This window comes from Pholcus phalangioides, unplaced genomic scaffold, assembly GCF_987345545.1.
Source record: "Pholcus phalangioides strain wild (caught in Gottingen) unplaced genomic scaffold, Ppha-v1.0 ptg000022l_1, whole genome shotgun sequence".
NCBI lineage: Eukaryota > Metazoa > Arthropoda > Arachnida > Araneae > Pholcidae > Pholcus > Pholcus phalangioides.
Genome location: NW_028301615.1, coordinates 34,637,818 through 34,656,383, shown reverse-complemented (window position 1 = coordinate 34,656,383; position 18,566 = coordinate 34,637,818). Strand labels below are relative to the sequence as shown.

General features: G+C 38.1%; 2 protein-coding genes across 2 annotated transcripts; one reads left to right on the top strand and one right to left on the bottom strand.

The window, feature by feature from the left end:
• The first annotated feature begins 570 nt into the window (after positions 1–570).
• LOC149070248 (uncharacterized) lies at positions 571–1,786 on the top strand. Its single transcript, XM_089249298.1, has 2 exons — positions 571–1,557; positions 1,685–1,786. Exons 1-2 carry the CDS (start codon positions 571–573, stop codon positions 1,784–1,786), a joined length of 1,089 nt encoding a protein of 362 aa, XP_089105424.1.
• A 2,694-nt stretch (positions 1,787–4,480) lies between these two features.
• On the bottom strand, positions 4,481–17,989 carry LOC149070247 (uncharacterized). Its single transcript, XM_089249911.1, has 4 exons — positions 17,770–17,989; positions 14,268–14,458; positions 9,056–9,329; positions 4,481–4,774 (listed from the first exon to the last, which is right to left on the bottom strand). The coding sequence occupies exons 1-4, from the start codon at positions 17,851–17,853 to the stop codon at positions 4,703–4,705; spliced, it is 621 nt and encodes a 206-aa protein (XP_089106037.1). The 5' UTR covers positions 17,854–17,989; the 3' UTR covers positions 4,481–4,702.
• Between the last annotated feature and the right edge of the window lie 577 nt (positions 17,990–18,566).

Genomic DNA, 18,566 nt, shown 5'->3' with positions numbered 1-18,566 from the left:
TGCGACACCACGTTCCTTTGCAATTTTTTTCCCTTGATGTCCACTAACAGAACATCCTGTATATGTTACGTTAAATGAGATAAATCGGTTGTATACTTACAAATCGTCTTGGTAAGTTTGATAGATCTATCACTTTTACCGCCGATTATGCATAATACCCAAGTGCCGTTTGCAAATTTGATAAAAGCCCCGTTCACATGGAAAATAGAAAAAGCGGGTTTTAAACCCGCTTCAAGAATTTTCACCAATGACTGCTCCCCATTTCTTTCCTTACGAAGGAAAAAAGTCGTCAAGCGGGTTCTAGAACCCCCCAATGCTCCCGCAATATTTGCACATGTGAATGGGGCTAAACAGTGATTATACAGGTTGGGTAAATTTCCTAAACTCTGAATAGTTTTTCTTAAAATTACTCATCCGAACACAGCCGAAGTTACGGGATATCTTTAATGAATAAATTTTTAGGATACCTTAATGAGACCATGGGGGGAGAGATTTATGCAATAAAAAAAAAATGGCGTTTTTCACTTTTCACTTTCCCAAGATCTCAAATGGGAGTCCCATATCCAGAAAATGAAGGATAAAGTTGCTGCTACCCTGCAGAAGATGCGACTTATGGCCGGAGCAAAGTGGGGCATTAATCAAGAAATGCGCAGAATCCTCTATTTGACGGTGGCAGAGCGAACTATGGCTTACGGTGCGTCAATCTGGTGTGCATCGCCTCAGGTACAGCTTTCAAACAGACTGAACTCAATTCAGAGAGGATACCTGTTGTACACCTCAGGAGCTTATAGTACAACCCCGACAAATGCTCTCCAGACTATCTTGGGCCTCCCTCCGTTGAGCCTTAAAATGGAGTTTCTAGCTAAGTCGGCTCGCCTACTCCAGCTCCGCAAGACAGTCTCAACGACGGAAAATACATTGGATCCTCAGGCATATGAACGAAAAATAAAGGGTTGGTCATCCCACCCGTCAGTCGGGCTGCGGAACAGCCAAATACGTTTTGACGAACCAGAAAACGAAGGTGAGCTGCTTCAGTCATCCACACTTATATACTACACGGATGGATCAAAGTCGGAAAAAGGGACTGGAGCAGCATACGTTAAGACTAAAGGTAAACAAGTAATAGCCCGATGGTCGGTCAAGCTAAAGGATGATAACTCAGTGTTTCAGGCTGAGCTTTTCGCCATCTACAACGCAGTCTTAGATGCTTCTTTACATCGAAAAGCTGCCCTAATTAGATCTGACAGTCGCTCTAGCATACTGGCGGTCTCTAATCCTCAGTCTAGTCATGAAATGGCTAGGACAATAAGACAGCTTCTCAGCAATCACACCAGAATAAGCCTCTCTTGGGTAAAAGCACATATAGGCCAATGGGGTAATGAATTGGCGGATACCACGGCGAAGGAAGCTACCGAATGCGAAATCATTACAGGTGATCTGCTGCTTCCCGCATCACACGCCAAAGCAATCCTATGGAAGGATCTAATGAATAAATGGCAACAGAGGTGGGATGACAACGCAGAGCCCGGTCGATCAACTCATAGGATCCTGCGACATGTAATGCCTCGGAACCATAAATGGTCACGTGAGATGATTATGTTCGTAACGGGCCATGGTCCATTTCCGGCTAACCTTCATAGGTTCAAATCAATCCCCAGTGATAAATGCTCATGTTTGGCCATAGGCACGCCTCTTCACTACGCAACTCTATGCCCCAAGACAACGGCTTTCCACTTCAGAGAGCCAGCTGAACATCTGCGAATACCTTGGCTTGAGTGCATCCTGAAGCGGGAAGATTCGAAAAGTAAAATACGTAAACTGGTCCGCTTTCTAGAGCAGCACCCTGAGGATATCAGAACTACAGTCCCGGAGCCAGAACCAGATAGAGAGCCACCTATGCCAGTTAGGAGATCCACTAGACTACGACGTCAACTACACCCAGACAGCGATCTCGTACATCTGTTTAGAGAAGAGGAAGAAGAAGAGGAGCCTGAGTAGTCGAGAATAGTTTGATCCACGCTGGCTTATCGAAAAGCTGGATACAGGCAGCAATTACTGACGAATGTCTTTTGACCAAATCAAACCACACGGTGCAGCGATTAGATCAACGCAGCAGTAGATTGACAGCTTTCATTGATGTGATAGTTACTGATCCAATGGAAATCCCTGAAGAGAAGCAGATCAAATTTTATCAAGAACTATTCCCGATTATGACGATTATTATGAGATTTATAACCTGTGATTTACAATTGTGATTTATTTACATGAATCACCATTTTTCGATTACAAATTTTATACTTGTTTACTGGCGAGGTGCGTAATGGCACCTGCCCATGTATGTAATATGTCTTTCTCAAGATCAATAAATGGTTAGGTTTCCCCGGAGGCACCCGAGTCCCCAGGGACAATGTGCTTATATCACTGAGTGTGACAGAGCCTGGGTGTCTCTCGGTTCCTATCACTATCTATCACTTTCCCAAGGTGTGGCCTTACCTCCTACTAGTCATTTTTCTGAGGCCCGGGTAGGCCCATGTGTTAAGACGGTATTACAGGCAGGAGCTAGCTACATTGGTCGGAGCAATGTCAGTATATGGAAACTACCCAGACCTGTTACGTAGGATCTGGCAGAGTGGCCAGAGAGACGTGGCCAGGTTTTCACCTAGTGGTCAAATATTTAACTATTTTTTATTGCATAATTCTCTCTTCCATGAACTCATTAAGGCATCCTGAAAATTTGGCTGCATTCGGAAGAGTAATTTTGGGAAGAACTACTCACAGTACGGGTACTTATAATCACCCTGTATATATTCCCCAAGTGTATCTGATTAATTGATAAATACTTGAAATTTACCACTTTTACCGGTTATCATGTATATAGTGTAATTGACGAATTTGATAAAAACGAAAAATTTTCAAATGAGTCTAATCGTTAAATATGGGTTGGATTAACTGTTTAAAGGCCAATGTTCCATAAATAGAACACAGTTTTTATTTACAAAATATCAGATAAAAATTGATTCACACATTTCCGGTTTTTTAACTTATCTAGACAAGAGTTCAAAGTATTTTTTGAAATAAATTCGGAAACTTCAGGTTGATATAAAAAATTTTGAAATTTGACATTTTTGGGGCATTTTTTCCCTACTGCGATTAAAATTTGCCAAAATTTCAATTTTGAAAAAAATTTAAAATTATTTCGTGTGTTTCTACCACTTAATATATCAATTAAAGTAAATCAATTACTTTCTTTGTACTGTTAAACATTAAAGATCTACGCGCGTTCAAAAATACATGTTCCATTTATGGAACATGTATGGCCTTTCAAGAGAGTGCTTGATTCTAGAGATACCTAATGATAGATAGATATCTATCGTTTGAACTCCAGGGTGTTGTTGTCATCATTCGAAATGTGTATAGGGGCTAATTCTGGGTAATATGACACAGAGGAATGTGCTTTCTTGGGTGGATTATTTATAGTGGGTGAGCACTTTTTTATTCTTAGAAATGTATACTTTAGCGAACTGCAGTTTGTGTAATTGGTGATAAAAAATTTTGGTGACAATTCAATTTTGAACTTTACCAATAATTCAGCACTTGTAGCTCATCATTAAATGCAGATATTTCAATGAAACTGGTGTCACCTTATAGCATTTTTTCTGTTCTTTCCAATCATGTGCTTAGTTTGAATGTATGTCTCTTAGAAACTTCGAAAATTTAGGTTTTTCTGGACTCAACACATTTTCCCCCCATAATGGATTTATCCACTATAACTAGAAAACAGTTCAAGATAAGGCAGGGTAGGTAGGGTGTTTCATGTTCCACTTGGGCTCATATATCAGCTCCTTTCGTTTGGCAGAACATGTTGCGTTCACCCTGTATATCTTATTCAAAAATTGAGAATACAGTAAGTACACTAGTACTGCTTTTGATAGTCCTTTTTTTTAAAGTAAAACCAACATTTGAAGCATTTTATTGCTTTTAGATAATCTGTGGTGTCCTTGGTCCCTTCCGCCTCAGATTATCGAGACTAATGTATGTGATGGCCATGAAAGCCATGTTTGTTTTAAAGTACAGAAATTTTGGCCAATAAGGGAGTCTTCTGACCGTCTAAATAGTTAGTCTTGCACATCCATAACGATAAATTAATGAAGATAAAATAAGTCTGGTTCAACCTTAGCTTCAGAATATACAAAAAGAAAAATTTCAATGAAAAAAAATACAACATTATCTGAAGTGCCGATTACTATAAACAGAACTTTTTCCATATTCCCAAAAGTCTGGTCTGTACTTTGCTAAAGTATTAAAAATAGCTGAGATTCTAACAAGCAGAGAGTCTACTATAATAATTTCCCTGGGGTCTCTATCTGAAGGGTGCATTTCAAAACCCTGCTCAACAGTCACCCCCTCCTATATACATGTTGAAAAACAAACTATGGCATTAATGTTCAAAAATTCAAAACAATAAAACAACCAATGACAATTTTTACATGTAAAATGTTTTTTCTTTTGCAATAATTTTTTTACAGTAGTCATTATACATACCCTTTCATCGAAGGTCAAAATGAATGATGAATTGGCAACAAGATGACGGTGTTCACAAAACAGCACATACTTTGTCAAAGAAAAATGCATGCGGAAATTTTTTTCTTCTTCTATTCCCGTCCTAAAAATATCAGTTGAAAACACAGAGAAAAAAATAGCTTTATGGCCACGTGATTGGCTTATGTTTTTTTTTCGGAGGAGGTGACTCTTCAGTTGCAGGCTGCTGCGTTTCCTGGAATGGGATATAAAATTTAATTATATTTTTTATCGTAAATATACTGTATTAGCAACTGGATTCTTGAAAATAATTTCTATACAACTTTTTTCTTCTACAGTCAACCCCTGATTTATAGAATTGAAGAAATCCACAATTTATAAAATCAAGGAAATCATTAAATCACGGTCAAATTAAACAAGAGCATAAACACACTCAAAACGACAAACTTCAAAAGCTACGTACTATGGAGGTTATATTTATTTCTGATAACAATTGAAATACATATACAGCCAACACTCGTTATAATGACCCTACATTATAGCATCCATTCCATTACAATGGCCGGTAGGTAAGTCCCAAATGTTTTCATAGTATTATATATGTTTTGATATAACACCCATTTTCAACGAGATGAGGGGGGGGGGGGTCGTTATATCAAGTGTCGACTGCATATTAATTTAAGAATAAAATCAGGATGCATGGAAAAAATGCTTGATAGAAGTTTGTTTGATACGTCCAATGTTTTTATCAAACTCTCTTGAAACTGCCATTTTTTTGCTACATTGAAAAAAGCTTTCTCTCCTCTCTTAAATGCCATTCTTTCAAGTTTGACAGAGGACACAAACTTGAAGTAACTTCATTTACTGAAATCTAAATTTTATCTCTTCTTTTGGTTGCTAGGGAACGGCATGTTTTATGATATTGGTGTATACACCAATTGGACACTGGCCACAAAGCAGAACACTTTGCATTGTTCTGCAATGAGCCCTAAGCTGACTGGAAATGTTCTGCAATAAAAATTGCCATAATATACTGTTTTCTACACTGTCCTTAAAATTCTTTCACAGATTGCTCTGCATTGTCATCACAGAGATTTCGACACATTCTGCTTTGGAGGCCACAGGAACCTTCCTATGCACACCCTAAATGGCTTTATTCAGATTACTCTCTGCTCTTCCTTTTCTTCATTTGTCTCTAAACAAGAGCTTGAAGGTCTAATCCTGAGAAGTCAAATCATTGGATTGTGTTTATGGGTGATGAGAAACAAAAGGAAAAAATTTGTTATATTGAACATTCGTTATATCGAAAAAATATTCGTTAAATAAAGGTTTGACCTTTATTTTTGCAGGAATTTCAGAAAAAAAAAATTGTTGAATCGAGGAATTCATTCAATCAGAGTTTGTTATATAGAGGTCTGACTGTCTTAGAATATAATAGAAATAAATTCTTAAGCATAATATTAAACCTTAAACTGCCTCAATAAATAATCAAGCTTAGTTTGTCCTAACAGCCTATAGGCCAAACTAAGTGCCCATCTTCAACATTGTGCCTGTGAATCTTTGTATTGGATATGTGCCGGGGAAGCATTACCGGGAGATGCTCAACCTGGACATTTGTGACTGGAAGTTGTGGTTCTTGTGATGCAGGAACTCTAAAAGGTGATTCAACAGACTGCACCAGGTGAGAGCCATCCATTTTATTGAACTTTATTTGTTAAAGAAACTCTAACGTAAAATTAATACTGTGATAACTGAACTAAAGAGAAATTGTTGTGTAGAAAAAAGTCTTAACTTAAATAACTGAATAAATGATTGCAAAAGGAAAAATTTGTCTTTCACTGTTAGGAAACATTAAAAGTAAACTGAGGTGTACTGATGAACGGTACACCACCAGTTCCCAACCCTTTTTGTCTCATGGAGCTCTGCGGCGAAGCCTCGCAAGCCTGTTTTAAAATTTATTTTTCAGATTCACTGATTTATTTTATTGCCCTGGAGTGGCTGCGGAGCACCTGGGAAAGGTATAACGGAACCCCAAGGTTTGAGAACTGCTGCCATACACCAATCATACTTCTCATTGCCATCTTGCATTGCACAATATTTTGTAGGCGTCTGTTAGACAGCCATGACAAGATCATCTTGCTGAGTTGACTGTGAGGAGGCTGAATTGATGCTGGCTGGATGAAACATTTGGAGGTTTGGGCACTATATTGAAAATTCACTTTACACATGCGATGTCATTTTGTGGGGAAAAAGATCACATGCAACTGGCTTTTTCCCAGGTAAATTCTTTCAGAATAATTTTTTCACTCAAAAGTAAGGATTGTGGCGCAAGTGACATATTTTTTGTGATCATGGTTAAAATTTGAGATATACAGGCGGCATCTCTTGCTTTACAATAAATTGGTTATGCAAAATAGTCACATAAAGCAAGTTAAATTTAACATGGGAAAGATAGGGGATAAGGGGTTGGTTTTCTTCAGAATAATTAAAAGAATTGAACCCAACAGCAAAGGAACCTTTTTTAATGAATTAGTTATAATCAAACTTATATATGAATAAATTCCGTGAATGTATGCAATCGTATGAATTAAATTAATATTTTTTCTGTCTTCAATAATTCTGATTGCTTCTAGTGTGAGTTTGGATGTTTTCTTCCCTGAAGAGCCTGGTACGAAAGGCTGATATAACTTTTTTTTAATGAAACAGTCGAGAAGCAGCATCTTTCGTGTCTTTATAAAAACTCAGCAAAAGCGGTGAATTCTGCATACTGTTGTAAAATATGAAAATTCTAGTTTCACTGGAACCGCCTCTTTCGATTAAATTTCCCATGGCATTGTCAATGTGTTACCAAACGTTGTTCATCAGAGAGATCTGGTAAGTTGTATGTGCAAATTTCTCTCATATTTGTCCCAACTCTACATCATAGAAAACCCAATGTATTTCGTCGTCAAAGGATTTAACTATGTTACATATTTTCAATTTGCAAGCCCATTTCCAGGATTAAAGTTAAACTTCAAGCTGAATTTTGCAGGTTGCAATTTCTAAAATCAACTTTAAAAATTGCATTATAGCAAAACAGTGTAAAGCAAGGGATAAGAGACCTGTATAATGCAGTGAATTAGTTTTGGCTACACCCAGTGGTTCTTGCATCCATTATATAAGTCACAGGCAAACTCAAAGAAACGTTGGTAATTTCCAGATTACGTCGTTTATTAATGTAACGTAATTAATCACAATTAAATTACATTACAATTCATTAATTCAATTTTTATCATTAAGCAAGAATAGCCATGATCTCAATGTATAAGATATATCTCACCCATTTATGTTGACGACAATCCACACAGACTAAGAAGATCAAGATGACTTCTCTGGGGAATCAGACAATTAGTGGGGGGGGGGGGGGCAATTCAATTTGAATGATGGAAGTTCATGATCACAGTTTGTGAATCAGCACATTGATGATGAAGCACATGCTATTAGCAGGAAAATCATGATTCATGAATCAGCACATCAAGACGTAGCTCACCAAGACATTGGAAGTTAGTAGACGGGAAGACAACACCCTGAAGATGATTTTGTCACATGAGGAAGGTAACAGCCATTACCTTTCATTGTAAGCTCATTTGAGGATCCTGGATTTCAACATTTGCCTGATTAGAAATATACAAACTTCTCGAAGAACTAGACGAGAAAAACCATTAGGAGACTATGGTTACCCGGACTAGCCTGAGTAGTTTAAGCACCGAGTAGGATTAGTCACATATTATAACAATTAAGACAAAATTGTAAGATGTTAGTAAATTATCATGAAGAGCCTTCCTGCTCAACACTCAAAGCTGCTCCTAGCACAGCTGGATGAACGAAGAAATGCGATGATGTGATGTCTAGCTGGACAATTTTTATAGTGGAGGTGAACAGGTTTATTCTTGGACCAATCATCGCATGCCAGGCACTCGGCATAGGAAGAAATGACGATGAACATTCAGATGATTTGCATATGGACATGTGGCGTTATGTTCAACATTATTATGCTTTGGTGGCAACAGTCTCAATAAGATGGAGGAAGTTGATCAGGTACTCCCCACATTGTTTACATGGCTATTTTATTATGAGATCATGGAACTATTAAGACGAACGAAAGCCTGCGGGTACCTCTGCCCGTGAGATAGGGTATTTAATAATACTACATATTTTTGCTATATATATTTATATATATCAACACAACAAAATATCAGACATTGTGCATAAATAAGAAATATAAGAAAACAAATCATGTGACTTGACCAGGGTGAACACTTAATGTTAATGGAACATGTGAGCCCCTAGGGTGATATGCTACAATAATAATTTTTTCGGGAGTCCAGGGAAATGGAGTAAAGATTCTGAACCCTCACATCCTATTAGATATTTTTGAGCTACTGCCAAATAAACGTCTCACACACCAAAGTTTTGCCATTCTAGTGTTAAAGGATGAATATCAAAGAACAACCAAAAGGGTTTTAAACTGACTGACCTTTTCCTTCTTGTGCTTTTCTGTATTCTTCTTTGCACTCGAATCTGGACTCTTCGCATTCGACATTATAGTTTCATTGATAAGTTTAATTATTTTCCCTTTGCTATTAGAGATTGGCGAAGGAGTCTTTACAGGTGTGACGGGCAATGCATTCGAACCGTTGCAAACTTTATTTGTCAAGCGGATCACTTTTCTTTCGGGCGTCGTTGGTGTGGAACTAGGAGTGACTTTCAGTCTACTAGAGACATCGGAGGAAAGACTATCTGGCGTCGTCCTATGTGATAAGAATTAAAACAGTATTACACACACACAGTTGTCGTCAAGATTTTACAAACAACACTTGTGCAAAAAATGTTTTTGTAACAGTGTGTGCTTAACAGTTTGGGAGGCTTCACAACAAAAGGCAAAAAAAATTTGAAAATAAAGTCAGACCTGCTTATATAATCAGTGCTCCCCCAACAGGCATCTAGATGCGTGATTCATGCATCAAAAAATTCAATTTTACTCCTCCAAATTTTGTTGAGGAGTGAAGTACAAATTTTAGGTACCACATATATAATAGTGTGTAAGCAGAACCCCCCCCCCCCTCCCCACTTCAGGACCATTAAAAGCACAATTGAAAACTTGTATATAAGCTGACTCCCAAAAATCAACACATCTTAAGAGGGGGAGGTAGTATAGTGTTACGAAAATTATGTAAGTCCTCATTTATCATGTAATTCTCATCTGTAAATAGTCTATATCTTATGTAAAAATGAAAATTAACATCTCTGTGAATATTGTCAAGTTAGCAACAAACTGGAAACAGCTTTGATGATTTGGCGATGTCATAGCGCCAAGAAAAGTGTAAAAACATTGCAAGAATCCTGGAGATTGTTCTGGAAGGTTTCTTTTTCCTATATAGTGGTACAACCAGAAGAGAACTAGGAGTTTTGTTGAGTTTTCTTGAAGAGAAGAGATCTCTTGTATGTGAGAGAGAAGTTGCTCTCTGGTTCGCGTATTTCATCAGAATCTGTGCTTGTAAATAAGTGTAAATAGCTGTTCTGTGAAATAAATCTAAATTGTCCTCGAATTGCTTCGTCCTTTGCTGTCTCGAGTGCTTGTGAGAGGCATTATCCAGAATAATATTTTCACACATCTAGTCTTCAGTTTCATCCATCTCATTACTGATACAACACTTTTTGAAAGATATGATGACTTCAGTGAAAACAGAATTCCACACCCATTGAATTCCACCCACCGTCACAGCGGAAAAAAACACACATGTAACAACCGCATTCAAATTATGTTTATAAATTTCATTGTAACAAATTATTAATTTTGGTGAAGCCTGCATGATTGTTATTCTATTAACTCCTCCATCACTCACCATCAGGATAGAACCATTAGAAAAAAGAGCTGCCTCTGTATCAGTGTGAATACTGATCTCTGAATCTCTTATCACTAGGGCTGGGAATAAAATTTTTTAATTTAAAACAATTAAAATGTTTAACTGGTTAATCAAAAGATTTCAACTAAATTGATCGGCCAGTTAACTGAATTTTTCTCTTCATTTATAAACCTTCAATTCTCTTTCCGAACGTTTTTGAACCATTTCAAGTAAAATGGAAGATTTAGCTAATAGGCTCCCTTTTATTCCAATGCATTTTCTGTTTTCAGAGCAAGTGTTTTTTTCAGTGCAAGACTATTAGCATCATAAATGAACAGTCTGGACATAGTAGAAGATTACCTTTTCCATCTACATGTATCAGACACTGAAGTGAGCTGACCAAATCGCAAATGGATGCGGGGTGATACCTATGAACTTGATTGGGTTGTATCAACACTAACTTTAGCAGACCAAAGCTGGTGTTGGTTGTGTACATAATGTAAAATAAAAATATCCTCAGCATATAATTTTAATGTAAATTCACATTTATCCAACTTTGAAGCTGTTCTTTGGCACTCCTTGGTGTTTAAGCAACTTATCTTTAAATTTTTGGTCTTGCCTGGAAAAAATTAAGCAATTTTCTATAGAAACCTATCGGAAATCATGTTTCGGCAAACGAACATGATTCCTGTATCATCTTCGTTAGCCCAGGTATCACTGTATAGATTTGGACCTAATCCTTAGATACAGTGCAGAAAGACAGATATGTTACATTTCTAGATATCGTAAATGGAAAAAATATTACAGAAAAGTATAGGGAGCTAAACTTAGATATTACTTTATTAAGTGTTTGCAATGCATTACAATTGGGCACTAGGATTCCGCTAATGAAAAAAAGAGAAAATTAGTTTTTGTACAAAGCCTTGAATTCTACACCCTAATTTTGCTGATTTGAAATAATAATCGATGCTTTACCAACATATACAGGACTTGAAATTTTTAACACAAAAAGTGAAAAAGTCTCGAGTTTGCTTGTTTTTTTTTTTTTAACCAGAATTAAATGTGTGAAAGAATAAAAATGTGCAAATCACAGTCAGACTCACTTATAACAAAATTGGAAAAAGAAAACAACTAAACTATTTGCTAAACCTGAACTTTGTTATATCCACACCTGCTTGAAAAATAATGCATTGGAGCAAAATAAAACATTTGTGGGCTCACAAGCTTGCTTAGCCCATAAATGTTTTGTAACTGTTTTAAAAATCTTAAATAAAGGAAATAATTTAAATTCAATTTAAATTTCACAAGCACGATACACATCTTTCAGTAATCTTAACATTCTTAAAATGAATCAAATCAAATAATATATTTTAATAAAGATTTTTTTAAATAAAGCTTTAATTAAAATCGCATAATCGATTACATCTATAAAAATATGAGTGAATAATTGCTTTTATCTTCCTGATATTTTTGTGGACTTTCAACGGTTTGTTTTTAAATCATTTTCGCCAAATAAACATGCAAAATGCAATGCTGTTTCTTTCAGTAGCAAGAGCATAAGACACAAGGAAATGTTTTCGTCTCATTTTTTTTTCATACCATTTAAAGAGAAATAACAAACTACAAGTAATTAAGTTTTTCTTTTATATACCTCACTTTCTTTCTTCATTTTTGGCTTTTAACAAACTGTATAACCACAATTTTTGAAGCAATGAATAGTGTTTTGCACTTAGACATTCTCAAAACTCCCATGATGAAACCACCACAACTAATGTCCGAATCTCTAGCTTGAGAATGGCAAACATGCACTAAAGGTCTTTTGGAAGTTGGATTCTCTTGGGAATAAACAATCTTTAAAAAAATTTTTTTTTTCTAATGAGGTTTTTAGCAAACAAAATAATACACTGAAGAGCCAAAAAAACTGGTAGCCTGCATAATATCGTGTAGGGCCCCCGCGAGCACGCAGAAGTGCCACAAGACGTGGCATGGACGCAACTAATGTCTGAAGTAGTGCTGGAGGTAATTGACACCATGACTCCTGCAGGGCTGTCCATAAATCCGTAGGAGTAAGAGGGGGTGGAGATCTCTTCTGAACAGCACGTTGCAAGGTATCCCAGATATGTTCAATAATGTTCATGTCTGGGGATTTTGGTGGCCAGCGGAAGTGTCTAAAGTCAGAAGAGTGTTCCTGGAGCCACTTTGTAGCAATTCTGGACGTGTGGGGTGTCGCATTGTCCAAGTCCGTCGGAATGCACAATGGACATGAATGGGTGCAGGTGATCAGACAGGATGCTTACGTACCTGTCACCTGTCAGAGTCGTATCTAGACGTATCAGGGGTCCCATATCATGCCAACTGCACACGCCCCATACCACCACAGAGCCTCCACCAGCTTGAACAGTCCCCTGTTGACATGTAGGGTCCATGGATTCATGAGGTTGTCTCCATACCCGTACACATCCATCAGCTCGAAGCAATTGGAACCGAGACTCGTCAGACCAGGCAACGTGTTTCCAGTCCTCAACAGTCGGTGTTGTCGGGCCCAGGCGAGGCGTAAAACTTTGTGTCATGCAGTCATCAAGGGTACATGAGTGGGCCTTCGGCTTCGAAAGCCCATATCGATGATGTTTCGTTGAATGGTTTGCACGCTGACACTTGTTGATGGTCCAGCATTGAAATCTGCAGCAATTTGAGGAAGGGTTGCACGTCTGTCACGTTTAATGATTCTCATCAGTCCCGTTCTTGCATGATCTTTTTCCGGCTGCAGCGATGTCATAGATTTAATTTTTTACCAGATTCCCGATATTCACGGTACACTTGTGAAATGGTCGTATGTGAAAATCAAATTTCATCGCTACCTCGGAGATGATATGTCCCATCTCTCGTGCGCCGACTATAACACCATGTTCAAACTCACTAAAACCTCGATAACCTGCCATTGTAGCAGCAGTAACCGATCTAACAACTATGCCAGACACTTGTTGTGTTATATAGGCATTGCCAATCGCAGCGCCGTACTCTGATTGCTTCCATATCTCTTTATCTGCATACGCATGCTACCAGTTTTTTGGCTCTTCAGTATATTTCACAGAGAAAAGTACGAATAAAAGAAGCAAAATAGGACTTTACAGCACCCTGTCCTACACGAATTTTTTTTCCAAGGAAAAAAACAAGACATTCACAGTTACAGAAAGATAAGTTAACAGATAATAATATTAAAATAATATTACAAAGAAATTCGTGACCATGTTTAAAAATTGTTCAAAAATTCATTACGGGCTTACTTTGTTGAAATCAATGTTCATTATAAGCAATCAAAATACCATACACAAACAATACCAAATTCAGGGGATATAAAAATACGTAACATCCATGTTCGTTATAAGCGAGTCAGACACTATATTAAGGCACCATCATGCATACTGGAAACACATCATAATAAATACATCCATCAATTATGAAGGAAACAATTTTGTCAACAGAATGTGTTTCTCATTTAGTTGATGCTGAATAACCCTTTGGTTGTACGTCGTGTGGATCGAGAAACCTGCACCATATGCGATACATACCACTCGACTGGCAGGTGGTATTAGTCATTAAGCAACGTTCATTATACAATTATGAAATCTTAAACCAGAAATTGTGATTCTTCTACTCTCATCTAAAAAAAACTCTACAAATAACACCAACTCAACAATCTACACCAAAATTCTCTGGTATTTTTTTTCCTTCAGAAAAATGCATAATCTGTGCATTCCAAACAGGAAATGATGGTAAGCGAGATAATTCATACTGATAGCACGTAAAGTTGTGGCCATGTATTATCATTACATTGAAACTTACTTCTCTTCCAGAGATGCAGAAGGCGCTTCTATTTTACGCTTCGCTAAACATTTTTTCCGTTTCTCCAGCATCAGCTGGCCTCTTCTGTTTGGTTTGTAGTCTCTCGCAGGAAGTGGGAGGACAACTTTATAATATATTGAAAGCAGCTCCTCTTTATCCATCGAAGCATCTACATGAACATCCAAGTGTTTCTGCAAAATGATATGTAACCAATTTCAAAATGTATCAATATGTGCATTAAAAACCACTATATCACTTACCAACTTAAACAGTGTCAACGGGACTTTACGTTGGGCATAGATTTGAAATTACTTGAACACCTAAAATTTACTTAAGTTCTAAACTCCCTTTGACTCGTGTAAGATGATTTTATGAGCGTTTTTTTGTTGTTGTTGGCCCTAAAATTTTGCAGCCTGGGGCAACTGCCTCTTTTACTCTGCTCTCTAGTTTTTGTTCCACTAGAAATGTGTGGGAACCTTACGTACCTAATTGTATATGTTATTGAATAATGTCATGCCAAGCACCTTATATATTACAGTAAAACCCCTCTTAACCACTTAGCAGTTTCTTTTGTTTGCCATATTATGTCCAAAAATAATCAACTTTTCGGAAAACAATTTAGTGTTCATATCGATTATATAAATTCAAATCAGCAATCAAAACGGTCACAAGCATTGAATTTATTAATTTATGATCATTTTCAATTACAGCGAAAAAATTATGTTTTTTCCCAGAAAAACTGAACTTGGAAGTACCAGAATTAATATTCTGTTAGGGAGCCATTCAAGTATTATGTCAGAAGTCAGCATGAATAGGGGGTGGGGTGTTCCGATTTGCTGACTTTTAATGACCGGGAGGGGGGGGGGGTGGTTTGGATGATGCTTATGTCATCGTTATGAAACATTCTTAATGGCATCTTACTCGGTGTGCCAAAAATGAGAAAAATCTTTCGCTAGTTTATGGGCACCTGAACTAACATTCAACCTAATGACAAATCCCTTACAGGGCCACTTCAGTGATCTGCAAATGTTTCACGGATCCTTCAAGAGCTCAGGAAATGTGTCTGGGCTGCTTAAGTGCTCTGGAACAGTGCCACACATCACTCAAGCGATCCTTAATTATGCCAGGGATTACTTAAGTAATCTGGGAATGTTCCGCGGGTAACTTGAGTGATATAGAACTGCACTGGGGGCCCGCTTAAGCGCTCTAAAATTGTGCCACATGTCACTCAAGGGATCTCTAAATGTGCCACAGATCGTTTAAGTGTTTCAGTATAAAAAAATTGAAAACTTATAGAAAAATTTTAGCCCATTTGAAGTGCTCAGCCGCTCTTTCAAACAAGGTGTCAAAAGCCTGAAACACCAAAAACAAAAAAGAAGATGACAAAAAGATGTTTAATCACAAAAGGCAGTGCAGTTGTTTTACTTTGAAAAGGGGTGGGGGTGAGCGAAAATATTCTTGTAAGTTAATTTCGTTGCTCCAAAACGGACCATGTCACTTCGACCCTGGAACTGAGTCGCGGGTTACTTAAGTGATACGAAGGTTTTAACAACTGGCTGTTTCGAAGATATATTTTGGAAAGAGAGAAAATTCAGCGGCCCCTGCGTGGAATCGAACCCACGTCCTTTCACTTTCCGGGTGAACACCCTAGACCCACAGAATTCCAGTTGCTAAAACCTTCGTATGGTAGCGGAGAGTGACGTCATCCTTGTGTAAGTCGCAATCTGGTGGCAGCATCAGCAGTTGTGAGCTTGGCCTGAGTCTGGTCCGGCCATCCACGTATGGTCCCTTTCAGTGAACACGAGCTCCAAGGAAGGATTGAGAGATTCTGTGCCTCTATAGTCTAGGGCGTTCACCCAGAAAGTGAAAGGACGTGGGTTCGATTCCCCGCAGGGGCCGCTGAATTTTCTCTCTCTCCAAAATATATCTTCGCAACAGCCAGTTGTTAAAACCTTCGTATGGTAGTGGAGAGTGATGTCATCCTTGTACTTAAGTGATCTTTGAATGTGCCACGGGCCTATTTCAGTGATCTGAAAATGTGCCATGGGTCATTTAAGCGAACTGTAAATGTGCAGCTTATTTCATTTTTACAAAAATGTTTTTGACATACATTTTTTTTTCATCTGGGGGGAGGGGGGGGGGGCTTGAGCCTCCTATGCCTCCCACTGACGAGGAAGGACAGCGGCAACAGGCTAGAAAGGTAATGTATATGAAGAAATGCTCTCTCTCCACATGTTGATACAAGATTCCTCGATAAGACTGGTTATATTTTTGGAGATGATGACAAGGAAGAAAATTTATCTCTGCTCACCCCCTTCCATGGGGACTCAAACCCCGGTCTCTCGTTTGTTGGACGAGCGCTCTACCAACGAAAACAAAATATTTCTCTCTTGAAGTGAAAATACACATTTGAAGGCTCTGTACGTAGACAGCGGCAGCAAGTAATTGGCCACTTCCCATACATTTGACAACTTTTTTTGGCCACAACTGGCAACTTCACTTGTATTTGACAATTTCCTTGTGATAATTGGCGATATCCCGTATGGATCCCAAATTCCCGTACTCTTAGGAAGGAAATATGGTCAGCGTATGCCAAGGGTGCTCAACCTTTTGGAGAGCACTGGCCATTACATTAGTTTGAAAACATCACTACATAAGTGATCCATAAATGTGCTGGGACCATTCAAGTGATCTGGGAATGTGCTGCAGGTCAATTAAGTGACCTGTAAATGTGGAGAGAGTAATTTAATTATGTCTGTAAATATGCCGTGGGTCACAAGGCTGATCTGTAAGTGTGCCGCAGGCCACTTAAGTAACCTAGAATGGTGCCCCAATTCACTTAATTGATCTGTAAATGTGCCACGGGTCACTCAAATTATCTTCGAGCATGTTCAGGGAGTCATTCAAATGACTCCCAGTGAAGTGCGGCAGCGTGAGCTGCTTAAGCGATCTAAAACAGTGCCCGGCTCTGTTAATTCATTTGTAAATGAGCCGTGGGTCACTTAATCAGTCTGGGAATGTGCGGAGAGTTACTTTAGTGGTCTAGGAATGTGCGGAGAGTCACTTAAGCGGTCTAGGAATGTAAGGAGAGTTACTCAATTGGTCTGGGAATGTGCTGCTTAGTGCATTTTCACAAAATAATTAAGTTTGAGGTCACAGGCCACATTAGATGGCTGCGAGGGCCCACATTTGGCCAGCGGGCGATCGGTTGGGCATGCATGGCCTATGCTCTTATCATGTATTGATATTTTCCGACCGGGGACACATTTCGCGAGGCCGCATTTGGCCCGAGGTTGATTAAAAGAAAGGTTGCTGCAAACATTCGAAAGAAAATCCAATCATTTTTGTTTCATGTGCTTCCTAATTGTTAAGAAACACAAATTAAAATTGTTGGATCAAAAACAATTTTCCAATGAATGCATTTATCCTAATTCGAAACTAGAAGCAATCGCAATGGGTTCGATGGGCAATGGAATTGAGAATAAAATGAATGGAAATGAACCTTCGATAGAATACTACAGAGTTGTGATCTAGACAAAATTTCCGGATGGAGCAAGTCGATTTCTTCCAGAGACACTTCCGCCATCTTTCTTCCTTTGTTGATAAATTTACACAATTTCCTAAAAATTCACACACAAGCCAGATCGATTAATTGCACACCAAAACAACCATGCACTGTTAATTATCAACAACATTTTACCCCCACAAAACAAAATCTTCGGTTTTTCTATCGAGGAACTACATCGGAGCTATGTTCTATTTTCCCTACTCTCTCAGTGATGTTAAGGAAAATTTTCTAAGGTCAAAAGTACTATAGATGGCGGTGTAACACCTATCAAAATGTCAGGCGAAGTAACTAATGTGACCATAATTTGGTGATTAAGAATGCAGGAAAGGGAACAGCTGCTGTCATCTAATATTAAAAAATAATAAAATACAACTCATATATCTAGTATCATCCTTGAGAACTAGATGACAGCATACCTTCCATCAAGGAAATCAAGTGCGATTTCGCATTATGCCATAGGTCAATGTCGTACATCTTTCAGGAGAAATTACAGCAGGTCAAGACCGACTACATTTACATCAGCAATGGGTGTTTTTTTGATTATTTTTTACTTTTCGGTTATCCGGACAGCCATTGGCACGCTTTATAGGAATACTTAGTTACATCGTTGGCAGCCTGAAATTGCTAATTTCTCATGAATTCGTAGCTTCAAATCGAAAAAACACCCTACCGTTTCAAGAGTATCATGGGTCCCCGGGCCAAGTGATTTTTCTGGGGCCCGCCCTGGTTAA

What these genes read in the sequence shown, in the direction of transcription:
- LOC149070248 (XM_089249298.1), top strand. Translation starts at nt 571, where the DNA reads ATGAAGGATAAAGTTGCTGCTACCCTGCAGAAGATGCGACTTATGGCC. An exon ending in CTCATAGGATCCTGCGACAT is followed by an intron (nt 1,558 to 1,684) that starts GTAATGCCTCGG and finishes GTTTGGCCATAG; the next exon opens with GCACGCCTCTTCACTACGCA.
- LOC149070247 (XM_089249911.1), bottom strand. Translation starts at nt 17,853, where the DNA reads ATGGCGGAAGTGTCTCTGGAAGAAATCGACTTGCTCCATCCGGAAATT. An exon ending in TCTGTAGTATTCTATCGAAG is followed by an intron (nt 14,459 to 17,769) that starts GTTCATTTCCAT and finishes ATCATTTTGCAG; the next exon opens with AAACACTTGGATGTTCATGT. An exon ending in TCTGCATCTCTGGAAGAGAA is followed by an intron (nt 9,330 to 14,267) that starts GTAAGTTTCAAT and finishes CTTATCACATAG; the next exon opens with GACGACGCCAGATAGTCTTT.